The sequence below is a fragment of the Myripristis murdjan genome, chromosome 17, assembly GCF_902150065.1.
Source record: "Myripristis murdjan chromosome 17, fMyrMur1.1, whole genome shotgun sequence".
In the NCBI taxonomy this organism is placed as follows: Eukaryota; Metazoa; Chordata; class Actinopteri; order Holocentriformes; family Holocentridae; genus Myripristis; species Myripristis murdjan.
The window spans coordinates 33,520,104-33,535,980 of record NC_043996.1 but is presented as its reverse complement, the minus strand read 5'-3'; the positions used below and the strand labels follow the sequence as shown (position 1 = coordinate 33,535,980).

Sequence of the window (15,877 nt, the reverse complement as noted above, 5' to 3'; positions counted from 1 at the left end):
TGGAGGTCTTGATGTACAGTGTGCTGTAGCGCCTCCCAGAGGAGAGAAGTTGGAACAGGTTGTTTCCAGGGTGTGACGGGTCTGCAGTGATGTTTCCTACCTGTTTCTTGGTTCTGGAAATGTTCGAGTCCTGAATGGAGGCCAGGTTGGCACCAATGATTTGTAAGGTTAAAAAAAATCACTACAACTGAAAAAGTCAGCAATTTAACATCAACAAGAATGAAGTTAAGAAAGCTAAACAAACTAACAACCAAAAGAACTGAAAAAGCAAAAAAAAAATGCCTGATTCACATGTTCAAAGGCTGCAATTCAGTGTTTCAGTCACAATCTGCCACCATCTGGAAGTGAAGAGGTATGAAAATGTGTTTTGTGTCCAACTGCCAACAGTGACACAGGATTGGGAACGAGCCCTGTCAAGCTGAACAGGCTCCTCCTTCAAATCTGCCAACGTTGTGTTGAAGCTGAAGAGAAACCAGTGAGAAGCAGAGCTTCTCTGTAGCTGCTGCAGCTCATAATAACTCAACAGTGCAGCTATGACAGCTCTGCTCATGTCAGTGCTGCTGACTGCCATGTGCTTTGGTATGACTAAACTGTTTTCTTCATATTAATCCAACATTTGCCCTCTGGATTCTTCAACATCACACTGACGCTGTTTGTTGTTTCCTACAGAGTGCAGGGCACAAAAAGACAATGTGCTGCAACCAAAAGCAGATGTGACTGCTACTGAAGGAGAGGCAGTGACTCTTGGCTGTGAATATAACACCAGTTCAACAAATGCATATCTGTACTGGTACAAACAGGACATCAACGACAGGCCCAGATTCATCCTCAGTCGCTCCACGTTTTCCTATGAAAAAACAGAGGATGGTGTGAAGAACAGATTTAAATCCAGGCTGAATTCCACCTTAAGATCAGTTCCTCTGACCATCGAGGAGCTGCAGCCGTCTGACTCTGCTGTGTACTACTGTGCTCTGCAGCCCACAGTGACAGGAAACACACAGTCTCTGTACAAAAACCTCTGGAGAAGTTGAAAAACGCCCAAGACAGCAGCAATGGCATTTGAAGGGGAGGAACCATCAGGAAACACAAGGGGCTGAATAGTGACAGGAAGCTACAGAAAGACCAGGGAACTAGCAGCTCTTCATTTTACACTTTGTTCTTCTGTCATTCAACATGTTGTCATTTTACTTTCTGTTATTCATGTGGATCATCGAAGGTAAGCCATGTTTTAAATAATTTGGTATACTAGTGAATGTAGTATGAAAAAAAATTCCCATGAATGAAACTTACTGTCTGGTTGTGTTGAGTTCGTTCAACCCAGTGTGTCAAATGTAATCTGGATTATTGTTTAAATCCATTAATGGAAGTCACATCTATGTTGGCAGATGTTCACTGTCAAGATCTCACTCCAATCAAGACTGAAGAGTTCAGTTTGGAAGGCAGCAAAGTTACTCTGTCATACAACTACTCCAAACCTGCAGTATATCATGATTACTTCTTCTGGTATCGTCAAGATCCAGGAAAACCACCACAGCTGCTCCTCTCTCACTCAGGAACAAGTGTAGAATTTTCAAAACAAGATCCAGACTCTGGACTGTCTTTTAAAGTGAATAAAGAGAAAACCCAAATGGATCTGGAGATCTCCTCTGCTGCAGTGACACACTCTGCTCTGTACTACTGTGCTGTGAAGCCCACAGTGACAGGAAACACACAGTCTCTGTACAAAAACCTGACAGCCAACAGCAGAAGATAACACATCTGCTCAGCACACAGAGGAGACATTGCTTCTTATCACACAAACACAACCCATTCTTATATCTAACATGGTGTCTGTACTGTCAGTCCTTTCTGCTCATACAAACGGGCTCAGTGGTCACACACAATCCAAATTTCTCTACAGCGCCATCATGTGTCCACAGAACCCACCACATTACTCAATTTATACACTGTAATTATTTCAAATTACAAAATCATGAAAGAGAGGCCAATGGTTTCGTACATCTCTCTATGGAATTAATGAAACCTCCCCTGACTTAAATAAAACAGATTCTCCTGAACATTATGGTTTTATCCTCACTGTTAATATTCAAACTCAGCACTTTCTGAATGACTGTTGCTATATCCTAACAAGCTACTTTAAATGGCAGAAACACTATAATGTAACCAGTTACTTTAAAAAGTAACATTTCCCAACACTGCTAGTGTCACATTCCATGATGTCCGAGTGTGAAATTAAAAGTTCAAAAACTCAGTTATCTCACTCTGCCACTTGGGGTCGCCAAAGTGTGAAGTTTCCTTTTGAAGCTGTAACTGCTGTTAGTCCACGAGGAACAAGGACAAGATACCTCAGAGGAGCTCAACTTCACATTTAACTATTAATGCTGGAAAATCATTTGTTCAAAAGTTTGAGGCTTTTTCTTCATCCTCTCTTCATCCAGAAAGAACCAACTCCCCATGCCTGTTCTGTTCAGTGAGCAATATTTCAGGCCAGGGTCCAAAATTTGAAGCATTTACCTGACAAATGTGGGTATATGAATTGGAGTCATCGGCCAGGTGGCTAGAAAGTGATTTGGCTTGACAGCACAGGGTCAGGTTTATATTGTTGTGTTTTATATGTGTACCAGCTGCCATGAACCCCATACACAACCACTGAAACACCCTTAATCCTTAAGAACCTCCCTAGATGACCCCTGACACCCTTTAAGTCCCCATGAAATGACCTCATATGACTTCTGCTTCTTGTAAAACAAGTGACATCATCCTGCACGTGTGAGTGTACATTAAAATTTTAAAAACCTCATGAAATATACCATAGGTACGACCTCCTGAAGGATTCCTGGAGCCTCTTCAAAGACCACCAAAACATTCCTTGAACACCCCTAAAAACCCTCTGTGTCTCTCCTCAAACCTCCAAGAGGAAACAAACCTGAAGAAACCATGAATCCCAACACAAACATTAAAACACTCTTGAGAGCCCCTGGCACCTCTATGGCCCTTGAGGAACTTTCTCAAGAACACACAAGCCCTCGGTTAAAACCCTAGACACAAGAAACACACAATAAATCTTAGAGAAAACCCTAAAGAAACAAAATTAAGAATCACTTGCACCTTCTCAAACCTCCAGAAATGTCCTCAAGAGCCACTGAGCTCCCTGTATGACCGTTAGCGCCCCTAAAGGAGCACTGGCACCTCCTCATGGACCCCCTGAAACACTCTTTGAATATCCTTACAAATCCTTACTACCATATCAAGCCTCAAGTACTGTCCTTAGAAAAACATGAACACGCTACAAAACAAATACAAAATCCATAAGGAGTGCTGTTACCTCCACAGACCTCAAGGAAAGTCCTCAAGAATGTCCCTGGATGACCCTTGACCCTTTGAATGTCCTCAAGAACCCCTGTTACTTCCTGAAAGACTCCAGGGGCCTCCTCAAAAACACCAAAACACAAAAAGGAGCCTCCTCCTGGATAAAATACAAAACTCAGAAGCACAGAATGTAAATAATGCATGATGCTGTTTAAAGGTTGGAAACTCATAGTTTTGGTTGGTAAAACTCCTCAGTTTACCGGCCATTAGTAGGTGAGTCAAAAAGTTCATTTTGGATCCTGCTTCAAGAAGTTCACATGAAAGGAAATTCTGTGCCAAAGTAAGTGAACAAAAACCCAAAACCTCACTCTGCTCAGTGCTGTCATGCATATAATGAGAGGAGGTACTTCTTGTACAGCTGGGAGGGGTGAGGCTGTCAGGGTCACAAACACTGCACACTTCAGAAACTTCAGGTTTAAAATCACTCTGGTTTTCCATCAAAGATGCTGCTCTCAGTGTCAGTCTGCTCACTCCTGTTTATACACACATTCACTGGTAAGTCAAGGAGTCAATGATTCTTTGAAACAAATGCCCACTAGACAAATATGATTGTATCTGGAAATGGTGCTACACCATCCACTGACTGACTGAAACTGTCAACCAACTCTGACTACATCAAGATAATTGGAAATGTTCTCACTAACTTCTGTATTAAATCATTTTCATGTAGGTGTCAGCTGTGAAGATCTCACTGCAGTCAAGAATGAAGAGTTCAGTTTAGAAGGCGGCACTGTTATTCTGTCATACAAATACAACAAAACTGCAACTGCCAGTGATCAATTCTACTGGTATCGTCAAGATCCAGGAAAACCACCAGAGTTCATCATCTCCCACTTGGGAACAGGAGAATTAATGAGAAGAGCTGATCCAAAGTCTGGACTGTCTTTTAAAGTGAATGAAGAGAAAACCCAAATGGATCTGGAGATCTCCTCTACTGAAGTGACAGACTCTGCTCTGTACTACTGTGCTGTGAGGCCCACAGTGACAGGAAACACACAGTCTCTGTACAAAAACCTCTGGAGAACTTTAAAAACGCCCATGACAGCAGCAATGGCATTTGAAGGGGAGGAACCATCAGGAAACACAAGGGGCTGAATAGTGACAGGAAGCTACAGAAAGACCAGGGAACTAGCAGCTCTTCATTTTACACTTTGTTCCTCTGTCATTCAACATGTTGTCATTTTACTTTCTGTTTCTGGTGTGTATTATTAAAGGTAAGACACACTTCAAATCACTTGGCATACAAACAAAATGTCAGATGAAACTAGTTCTTCATGAGTCTGGTTTGTTTGCAGCTGATTAACCCAGTATGTCAAATTTAATCTGGTTCATTGATTAAATCCATGACTGTGAGTCAAATCTGTTTTTGCAGATGCTGATTGTGGAGATCTCACTCCTGTCAAGGATGAAGAGTTCAGTTTGGAAGGCAGCAAAGTTACTCTGTCATACAAATATTCAGAGAAAGCAACTGGTACTGATTACTTCTTCTGGTATCGACAAGATCCAGGAAAACCACCACAGCTGCTCCTCTCTCACTCAGGAACAGGTTCAAAATTAGTGCCACCAAATCCGAACTCTGGACTTTCTTATAAAGTGAATAAAGAGAAAACCCAAATGGATCTGGAGATCTCCTCAGCTGCAGTGACACACTCTGCTCTGTACTACTGTGCTGTGAAGCCCACAGTGACAGGAAACACACAGTCTCTGTACAAAAACCTGAAAAGCTGCTGGAAGCCTGTTTCCCACATCCTGTTCCACTTTCCTCCTCCACTAGAGGGCGCCATGACCCAGCAGGCGTTGCTCTGTTGTTGCCCTGTTGGACCATTCTGTCATTAAAAACTGCTGCCATGAAGAGAACAACTCTCACACTGAATGCTGAACATCAGCTAGTTTCTCCTGTTGCTTTAGACCTTGTTGTAGAGATGGAACACTGGCAGTTTGCCTCCACCTGAAAGAAAAGGTTCACTCCTTGGAGGACCACAACATCCACATCTTGGATAGAGAGGACAGATGGTTGGACAGAGGAGAGAAGGAAGTGATCTCTGTCAAGATGGAGAAACCATCTCTCAACAGAGGAGGAGGTCTCAGACACCATCTGCCTCCAACCTACAACGCTGTACTGTCACCCTTCACAGGAAGTCCAACCACACACCCTTGACCTCTTGTGATCCCAACGACCACCATTCACTCCTGGAAGACTCTAACCAGCGTCCTTCACTCCTGAAGTCAGGTGACTCCACCAACACTAACGCCGGTCATCACAACAGGAAGGAGCACTGACGCTCCAGTAGTTTCAACCACCTGGACAACGTCCCCACACAGGTTAAATACCTGGGAGTCCCCACCAGTCTGTCAGAACTGAAGAAGCCTCTTGGATGAGAAGTCAAACGTCTTCAAGAATCTACAAATAGTCCAGCTGATCTCAGTTCAACCCCACGTGGATGAAAGGAAACAAGTGACAGGAATGTCCATCTCTCTGTACGTTGGCACTGTGTTCAACATTTATGGGCATCTCCAAACGCAAGTCCTGTTCACATTCACAGACGTGGAAAATCAACACTAAATCAGAATATTGCCTGTACTGGTGAGCTCTTTTTACTGTAAGATGAATAAAAAACAAAATGTTTTGATAAGGTGAAAGGATTCTATGACTGAAACAAAAGAATAAAACTTCAACAAAAACATCAGTAAAAAAGTAATTAAAAGTTGTAAAACTGTTGCTGAAAAACAGACCTCCATCTTTCCCCATCTTGTCACCATGGAAACGGCTTCAGGTCCAGGATGAGTGGATGTGTAGCTCCTCCTACTGACTGCAGAGGAGGCTGCATGGCAGAGAGCTGTTTTATTCCCAGCTGTGAACATCAGACCAACCACAGCTCATAAAAGCAGACACACCTCATTGAACAGAAACATATTCCACATTCTGCTCTCTAACCATGGCAATACACTTTGCACTTTTACTCCTGTCAGCTCTTGTAGGTACGTAAAGGTTTTCACAAGACAAACTGGAACACAACAAGGTCAATTAAAAACTATAATCTGGATTTAGTTTTTCTTTTAACCTGGAATTCACTATTCAGTGTCTTTTGTATGTACAAGCTCAAGACAAAGAAATCAGCAGCAAGTCATCAATGAATGATTTTGAAACTAAACTCTCCATGTATGTTTTTCCTTCAACAGGTGACACATTTGAAGATGATATTACTGCCATCAGAGCTGAAGTGTATTCATCTCAGGGCCTCAGCGTCACTCTATCCTGTAACTATTCAATTAAAGCTGATAATCTCCAGTGGTATCGACAGTATCCTGGATCAGCTCCTCAGTTCCTTCTCCTGATCACAGACACAACAAATCCTACTGTAGTGGAAGCAAAACCTCCAATCCCTCGACTGTCTGTTCAACTGAACCAGAAGAGAAATGGAGTGGATCTGGAGATCTCCTCTGCTGAAGTGACACACTCTGCTCTGTACTACTGTGCTGTGAGGCCCACAGTGACAGGAAACACACAGTCTCTGTACAAAAACCTCTGGAGAAGTTTAAAAATGCCCATGACAGCAGCAATGGCATTTGAAGGGGAGGAACCATCAGGAAACACAAGGGGCTGAATAGTGACAGGAAGCTACAGAAAGACCAGGGAACTAGCAGCTCTTCATTTTACACTTTGTTCTTCTGTCATTCAACATGTTGTCATTTTACTTTCTGTTGCTCATGTGGATCATTGAAGGTAAGCCGTGTTTTAAATAATTTCATGTGCAAGTAAATGTAGTATGAAAAAAATTCCCATGAATGAACCTCACAGTCTGGTTGTGTTGAAGTCGTTCAACCCAGTGTGTCAAATGTATTCTGGATTATTGTTTAAATCCATTAATGTGAGTCACATCTATGTTGGCAGATGTTCACTGTCAAGACCTCACTCCAATCAAGACTGAAGAGTTCAGTTTGGAAGGCAGCAAAGTTACTCTGTCATACAACTACTCCAAAACTACTGTTGGTACTGATTACTTCTTCTGGTATCGACAACATCCTGGAAAACCACCAGAATTCCTCCTGATGATCATAGGAACTGAAAAGTCAGCACAGATCCTCAAATCAGACCCAAGGATTTCTACTAAACTGTCTGAAGACAAGCGTGGTGTGGATCTGGAGATCTCCTCTGCTGCAGTGACACACTCTGCTCTGTACTACTGTGCTGTGAGGCCCACAGTGACAGGAAACACACAGTCTCTGTACAAAAACCTGACAAGCTGCTGGAGGCCTGTTTCCCACATCCTGTTCCACTTTCCTCCTCCACTAGAGGGCGACATGACCCAGCAGGCGTTGCTCTGTTGTTGCCCTGTTGGACCATTCTGTCATTAAAAACTGCTGCCATTCAGACTGTGACTCTGCTCCACGTCCAATACGAGCAAAGTTTTTCCAACTGACTTTCTATCTAAAACCAGCTGGTAAGAGCGAGCAGATGGTAAAAAAAAAAAATCCTGAGCGGTGTGTCGGCAGTCAGAGATACAACGCGAGTCACATTCAGCCCTAACCCCAAACCCCCGAACCATTTTGAGTTGTTTCCATCAGGAAGGCATTTTGTCTTTTCTGCCCAGAAGCCATTTTTGGCTCTTTTGCACTAGTACCTACACAGCTAGACTCTACTCAACTCTTCTCGCCTCGGCACAGTTTGGGTGGTTTTCCATTACAGTTGAGTCCCACCTCGCTGTGGGTGGAGTCGTCACAGCAAGGCGGCGCACCGTCCAGCTCCCTCTGGATTCTTTGGGCCACCAAGCTCAGAAAAGTCTCCACCTCTTCATTTGACCACGGTGCCGGTTTGCTTGCCATTTTCCGACTTTCCTAACTTCAGTGATGATCAATGCGCACAGTCGCTGTTGTGTTTTTTTTTTTTTTTTAAATGCCGGGTTTTGTTTTAGTGCAGGAGTCGCCGTCATGTGTCGTCACTCCCTGTCCAATCAGTGGCCTGCATGGTGTTTATGTCACATTTCGGCTCACCGACTATCCGGCTCAATACTAATAGGTCCTGAAAAAAAATACCAATGTACCAATATTTTCTTTTCATGAATAGTTACAACTGGCAAATGGAAATTCATCAACAATTTTACATGAAGTCATTCAAAACATTCAGTGATCTATAATTTAAAAAAAAAAACAAAAAACATCAAAATATGTATCAAAATATTTCTAGGGAAAAGTTGTATTAATTTTTGTGGTCAATATTCAGATTCTGTTACAAATTTTTGTTCTTTCTGATGTCAATCATTGTGCCAAATAACCTAGTGATGTCAATTCATCAACACCATATCAATTACAGAAAGGAAGATCTTGAAAAATTCATGATTTCACTGTTGAAAACTGCAAAACACAATATATTCAAAGCTGGAGCCTCTGGCCCCGCCTACAAATGGTTAGAACAGAGCATCACATGAAACAAGTTGCTCAGAGTGAACAAGTGGTTAAAGAGCTTCATCAGTACGAGGGGAAGGACAGACTGAACAAAGACTTTAACTGTCAAAGTAGAAAAGAAGAAAAAGGAATTTCCATAGTGGTGTTTAAAACATGAAAGACTTGGTTTTTAAGATGGTGGCTCTGAGCTTCAGTGTGTTTTCACCTTTGTTTCTGACCATACTGTCAGGTATGTCAAACAACATTTTCAGAAAAACATTCACATTCCACTGACGTTATTTTACTGTTAAAAATGTCAAGAACCAAGAAGTAACAGTTATCTCTTCCTTCAGGTGTCAGCTGTGAAGATCTCACTCCAGTCAAGAAAGAAGAGTTCAGTTTAGAAGGCAGCAAAGTTACTCTGTCATACAAATACAACAAAACTGCAGCATATAATGATTACTTCTTCTGGTATCGACAATATCCAGGAAAACAACCAGAATTCCTCTTGATGATCACAGGAACTGAAAAGTCAGCAGAGATTCTCAAATCAGACCCAAGGATTTCTACTAAACTGTCTGAAGACAAGCGTGGTGTGGATCTGGAGATCTCCTCTGCTGCAGTGACACACTCTGCTCTGTACTACTGTGCTGTGAGGCCCACAGTGACAGGAAACACACAGTCTCTGTACAAAAACCCGTCGTGTCCTGACAGAGTTTTTACACGCTTCAGTTCCTCCTGCTATTGAAACAACAGCGCCACCAAGTGGAGTTATCACATCAGCACAGACATGTTTCACTGACTAATTCAAGTTTTATTCTGATCTACAGTGATTACACTTCAGTCATTGACTAAACCTCTAAAGAATTATCTGTTCAAAAATATTACATTAAAATTAGTATTAAATGTCAACCTTTGTGAACAACATATAGCGTGGCTTTACAATAACTAGTTTGGTTTGTATTCCACTAATTAGATGGGAAGAGTGAGTCCACACTCCAAAATATTCCAGTGACGATTTGGCTGATAGGTGGGTGTCCTGGAAACTGCCTGAATAACAAGTGGGTATAATCCATATACCTGCATAAACCCTCTACTGCACCACTGTGACCAAGTGTTGGACCTTCCAGATACCAAAACCTGACCCACCATGTAAAATGCATGAACACCAAAAATCTCCTCTTATTTGATAAAGGTGCTATTCTCCCTATTAAATCATCGGGAAAATATTCATCCAATGATTCTACATAAATGCTCACTGCAATTTGAATAGGAGTTCATGAACAAACAAAAAGAGAAAGGACCAATGATGTGAAGGCCCAGATCCATCAGAGCATCAGTGCTCTTCCTCTCTCTCCTCCCCTCTCACTGCAGACATGAAACACTGGCTGATAAACATCCTGATTCTGACTCTCTGGAAAGGTAACTTGAAACCTGAGCATTTCTTCTTCTTTCATTATTCATCCTCATTCATTCATTTCTTGCTCTGCATGCTCTGTTCTTCCCCAGAGTGTAAAGGAGAAGACAGAGTGATCCAGCATGGAGGAGATGTTATTGCTACTGAAGGAGAGTCACTTACACTTGCTTGTACATTTGAAACCAGCAACAACAAAAACGCCTATTTGTTCTGGTACAAACAAGAGGTGAATGATTTCCCCAAGTTTATTCTGCAGCGCAACAGCTATGATTCAGGAAATAATGCTGAAGAGTTCCCCAAAGAGAAATTTGTTGCTCAAATCAACGACACATCAGTTCCTCTGACGATCCAGAAGCTGCAGCCGTCAGACTCTGCTCTGTACCACTGTGCTGTGAAGCCCACAGTGACAGGAAACACACAGTCTCTGTACAAAAACCTCTGGAGAACTTTAAAAACGCCCATGACAGCAGCAATGGCATTTGAAGGGGAGGAACCATCAGGAAACACAAGGGGCTGAATAGTGACAGGAAGCTACAGAAAGACCAGGGAACTAGCAGCTCTTCATTTTACACTTTGTTCTTCTGTCATTCAAAATGTTGTCATTTTACTTTCTGCTGTTCATGTGGATCATTGAAGGTAAGCCGTGTTTTAAATAATTTAGTGTACAAGTAAATGTAGTATGAAAAAAATTCCCATGAATGAACCTCACAGTCTGGTTGTGTTGAAGTCGTTCAACCCAGTGTGTCAAATGTATTCTGGATTATTGTTTAAATCCATTAATGTGAGTCACATCTATGTTGGCAGATGTTCACTGTCAAGATCTCACTCCAATCAAGACTGAAGAGTTCAGTTTGGAAGGCAGCAAAGTTACTCTGTCATACAACTACTCCAAAACTACTGTTGGTGATTACTTCTTCTGGTATCGACAATATCCTGGAAAACCACCAGAATTCCTCCTGATGATCACAGGAATTGAAAAGTCAGCAGAGATTCTCAAATCAGACCCAAGGATTTCTACTAAAATGTCTCAAGACAAGCGTGGTGTGGATCTGGAGATCTCCTCTGCTGCAGTGACACACTCTGCTCTGTACTACTGTGCTGTGCAGCCCACAGTGACAGGAAACACACAGTCTCTGTACAAAAACCTGACAGCCAACAGCAGAAGCTGCACTACACTGCAAACACAGAGCCCTAGGAGACATTTTCTTGTGTTATCAACTCATTTCAAAATGCATTCATTCAGGATTCTTGTCTGAGTGAAACCCTCAGTTTTAAAAGGTAATCTTACTTATTTACTGATCAAATCCACCACAGAAAATGACTTGCAGAGGCGTTGCTGCTCCACAAATGAACCCAACAAGTTGTTCTTTACACATGGAGTGTCTGCTCAATCGACGATTCCTCATCACACAAACATGGTCAGTGGTACAAACTGTAGAAAATGACAATTTCTCCAAAGTCAACCTCTTGTCTACACAAACCCAGCAGATACCAGCATGTTTCCCCTCTCAAAACATGAGTTGAACGTTCCTCCTCCACTAGAGGGCGACATGACCCAGCAGGCGTTGCTCTGTTGTTGCCCTGTTGGACCATTCTGTCATTAAAAACTGCTGCCATGAAGAGAACAACTCTCACACTGAATGCTGAACATCAGCTAGTTTCTCCTGTTGCTTTAGACCTTGTTGTAGAGATGGAACACTGGCTGTGGATTATTCTTGCTGCACTTCTCTTTGGTATGATAGACAGCATCACACTTTGATCCACCTGTTTCTAGCAATATAGAAAGCTTTCTCCAGCTCATCAAGCTCTATTTGTTGTTGATGTGCAGATTCCACAGGAGCAGAACATGGCATATCTGCTGTCATTTGTTAGCTTGGAGATAACTCCCTGTATGCTACAGGCTGACATCAGACAGCAGGCAGTGAAAAGCCACACTCATCTACATGTCTGTGTCAAGCAGTCATGCACAAACTAGTCATGTTGTGATCTCAGCTCCAGTCAACTCTCTCAACACTTGAGCTGCTGCTGGCCATAGAGGAACACTGGACACTGGACATTTTCCACTGTCTTCTCCTCTCAGCCTCATGGACAATGTTAGTCTAATGGCTTGATTTTCTCCACTTTTTCCAGGGCTAACAGCTGCAGACGACATCTCTCCTGTACAAGATGAAGTCAGTGGGACAGAGGGGCAATCTGTCACACTCACCTGCTCCTATCAAACTAATGATGATAAAATTTTGCTTCACTGGTACAGACATCAGTCTGACCAGGCTCCTCAGTTTATTCTCTTGAAAGGAGCCAAGTCATGGAGCCATCTTCAGCATATTCCTAATAATCGTTATGGATCCAGAACAAGCGACACATCCACTGAACTCACCATAACAGGCCTAACCCTGGCAGACACAGCTCTCTACTACTGTGCTCTAGACACACAGTGATAGAAAGTCTACAAGAGGCTGTACAAAAACCTGAACACAGATATCTCACTATTCTTCAAAGAGGAGGGAAGTGGAATTCAAACCACAGCTTCATATCAGATGGATTGTGGGAACTCATGCTTTATCAGAGCCACTGTGGTTCCAGCTGCTAATCAAACACTGTGGGAGGACTCACATGCTCAGCAAATACAAAGCAATGACTAATCAGCTGGATGATGGTACAAACATGATCAAAAGAAAACCATCAGAAAAACAAACCATCAGGTTTGCTCCTCCTCCTGGATTCTTCTGGACTCTGACAACATTTCCTCACGGATCCAGAACGAAGATCCAAAATGTGTCAAGAGCAGCAAAGTCACACATCAGAACAGATGATGGAATCTACATTTCTATCAATCCTTCCTGTTCATCATTCATACTGGAGCATACTGACTTCATGATGATCATCTGCTCCATCATTTTATTGTGTGAGCTGTGTGGTGAAAATTTATTTACAAAAACCAAACAACAGTAAACAAAGGCTGTGATTGTAGTTTTAGTCTTTCATGCTAAATATGTCTTTCAAATTTGATCATTGATTAACAGAATGATGTTAGTGAAAACACAATACTCAAAGAAACCACTTAAGTTTTAACAAATGTGGTCTTTTTTCTGTTTCAATTTATTTATTTTTTAACTCATCACATTATCATACTTGTACGTTTTTTGTTGTTGCTGTTGCTCATTTTATTATTTCAGGCTAAAGAAATCATTGCAATTCCATTCCTGGTTGTTAAACTCAGACTAAACGAAACTCAAAATAAGTCAAACACTTGACTCCGTGTTATGGACCATCATTTGATCCTTCTTTTTTGCCAGGTGCCTTACACCAACTTCAAGTCACAACTGAAATTTTGTCACATGTCAAACAAAATGATATCCTGTATTCATCACTTTACTGATGCCACAGTTAGAAATGAGCCAGGGTTTATTGTGCAGAGCCAGGGAGAGGCAGCATCACACAACAGGTTTCCTCTTGGAGATTTAGAAGTGCAGTCTGTTCACTGTGATCTCTGTGCTTACTGAGCATGCTCAGTAGGACAAGGACCAATGAGAGCAGTTTCTAACTCACTGAGACTTCATATCAACCATGGAGCCACAGTGGACCAGCAGAGTGTTACCTGTCCTCTTTACTGCAGTATTTGTTGGTCAACAGATTTTCTCATCATCTTCATTATAGCCCTGGCACACATTAGGTAATTCTGCAGTTTACATTTTGCTCTGACTGTGGCGCCTCCTACTGGTTTCATCTATAAAACCTACAGATGCACTGTGATGGAAAACCCGTCAAGAGGAGGAGCACAGTCATGAACACATGATGAAGAGACTTTTGTGTCAGTCCCATCCAGTAAAATTATTCCTGCTCAACATCACTGAGTCAGCAATGTTGACTCTCTGCTCACTGATCTCATTCTGCATGTTATGGGGTAAGAACATATTCCACCACATTCACATATTTGGTTTGTTAACTTGTTAGAAAACATCTTGCACCAACTTTAAACCAGATTTCCACCAGACCACATGAACATCTTATGAACTAACATTATTGCAAAGTTTCACAAAATAAAAACTTTCAAAACAAAGTTGCTGGCATACAGAATGAGTTGATGTAACTCTGAAAAGACTTTTAGATTGAAAATGATTGAATTCCTTCAAACGTTTCATTCCAGGTCAAAGTGTTGGAGACACCATCACACCAGAGAAGGATGCTGAACAAGCCGCTGAGGGCAGTAAAGTGAAGCTCTCCTGCAGATACAGCAGCTCTCAAGTTTACAGTCTGTTATGGTACCGCCAGTATCCTGGATCAGCTCCCCAGTTCCTCATACTGGAAAACTCAGGAGTCGTAAATAATCCCATACCAGGACTGAGCATCCAACACATCAAAGAGCAAAGTCGAGTGGATCTGGAGATCTCCTCAGCTGAAGTGACACACTCTGCTCTGTACTACTGTGCTGTGAGGCCCACAGTGACAGGAAACACACAGTCTCTGTACAAAAACCTCTGGAGAACTTTAAAAACGCCCATGACAGCAGCAATGGCATTTGAAGGGGAGGAACCATCAGGAAACACAAGGGGCTGAATAGTGACAGGAAGCTACAGAAAGACCAGGGAACTAGCAGCTCTTCATTTTACACTTTGTTCTTCTGTCATTCAACATGTTGTCATTTTACTTTCTGTTACTGGTGTGTATTATTAAAGGTAAGACACACTTCAAATCACTTGGTATACAAACAAAATGTCAGATGAAACTAATTCTTCATGAGTCTGGTTTGGTTGCAGCTGATTAACCCAGTATGTCAAATGTAATCTGGTTCATTGATTAAATCCATGACTGGGAGTCAAATCTGTTTTTGCAGATGCTGATTGTGGAGATCTCACTCCTGTCAAGGATGAAGAGTTCAGTTTGGAAGGCAGCAACGTTACTCTGTCATACAAATATTCAGAGAAAGCAGCTGGTAATGATTACTTCTTCTGGTTTCGTCAAGATCCAGGAAAACCACCACAGTTCCTCCTCTACCACTTGGGAACAGGTTCAGGAGCTGATCCAAACTCTGGACTGTCTTTTAAAGTGAATGAAGAGAAAACCCAAATGGATCTGGAGATCTCCTCTGCTGCAGTGACACACTCTGCTCTGTACTACTGTGCTGTGAAGCCCACAGTGACAGGAAACACACAGTCTCTGTACAAAAACCTGACAGCCACCAGCAGAAGCTGCACTTCACTGCAAACACAGAGCCCTAGGAGACATTTTCTTGTGTTATCAACTTGTTTCAAAATGCATTCATTCAGGATTCTTGTCTGAGTGAAACCCTCAGTTTTAAAAGGTAATCTTCCTCATTTACTGATCAAATCCACCACAGAAAATGACTTGCAGAGGCGTTGCTGCTCCACAAATGAACCCAACAAGTTGTTCTGTACACATGGAGTGTCTGCTCAATCGACGATTCCTCATCACACAAACATGGTCAGTGGTACAAAGTGTAGAAAATGACAATTTCTCCAAAGTCAACCTCTTGTCTACACAAACCCAGCAGATACCAGTATGTTTCCCCTCTCAAAACATGAGTTGAACTCTTCTCATCCACTAGAGGGCGACATGACCCAGCAGGCGTTGCTCTGTTGTTGCCCTGTTGGACCATTCTGTCATTAAAAACTGCTGCCATGAAGAGAACAACTCTCACACTGAATGCTGAACATCAGCTAGTTTCTCCTGTTGCTTTAGACCTTGTTG

At 42.2% G+C, this 15,877-nt stretch overlaps 1 gene segment (V, D, J or C); it reads left to right on the top strand.

Moving 5' to 3' along the window:
• Positions 1-497: 497 nt before the first annotated feature.
• LOC115375382 (T cell receptor alpha variable 38-1-like) lies at positions 498-2,930 on the top strand. The segment is given in 3 exon segments: positions 498-579; positions 670-983; positions 2,916-2,930. Coding segments are annotated over 3 exon segments (375 nt in total).
• The last annotated feature ends 12,947 nt before the right edge of the window (positions 2,931-15,877 follow it).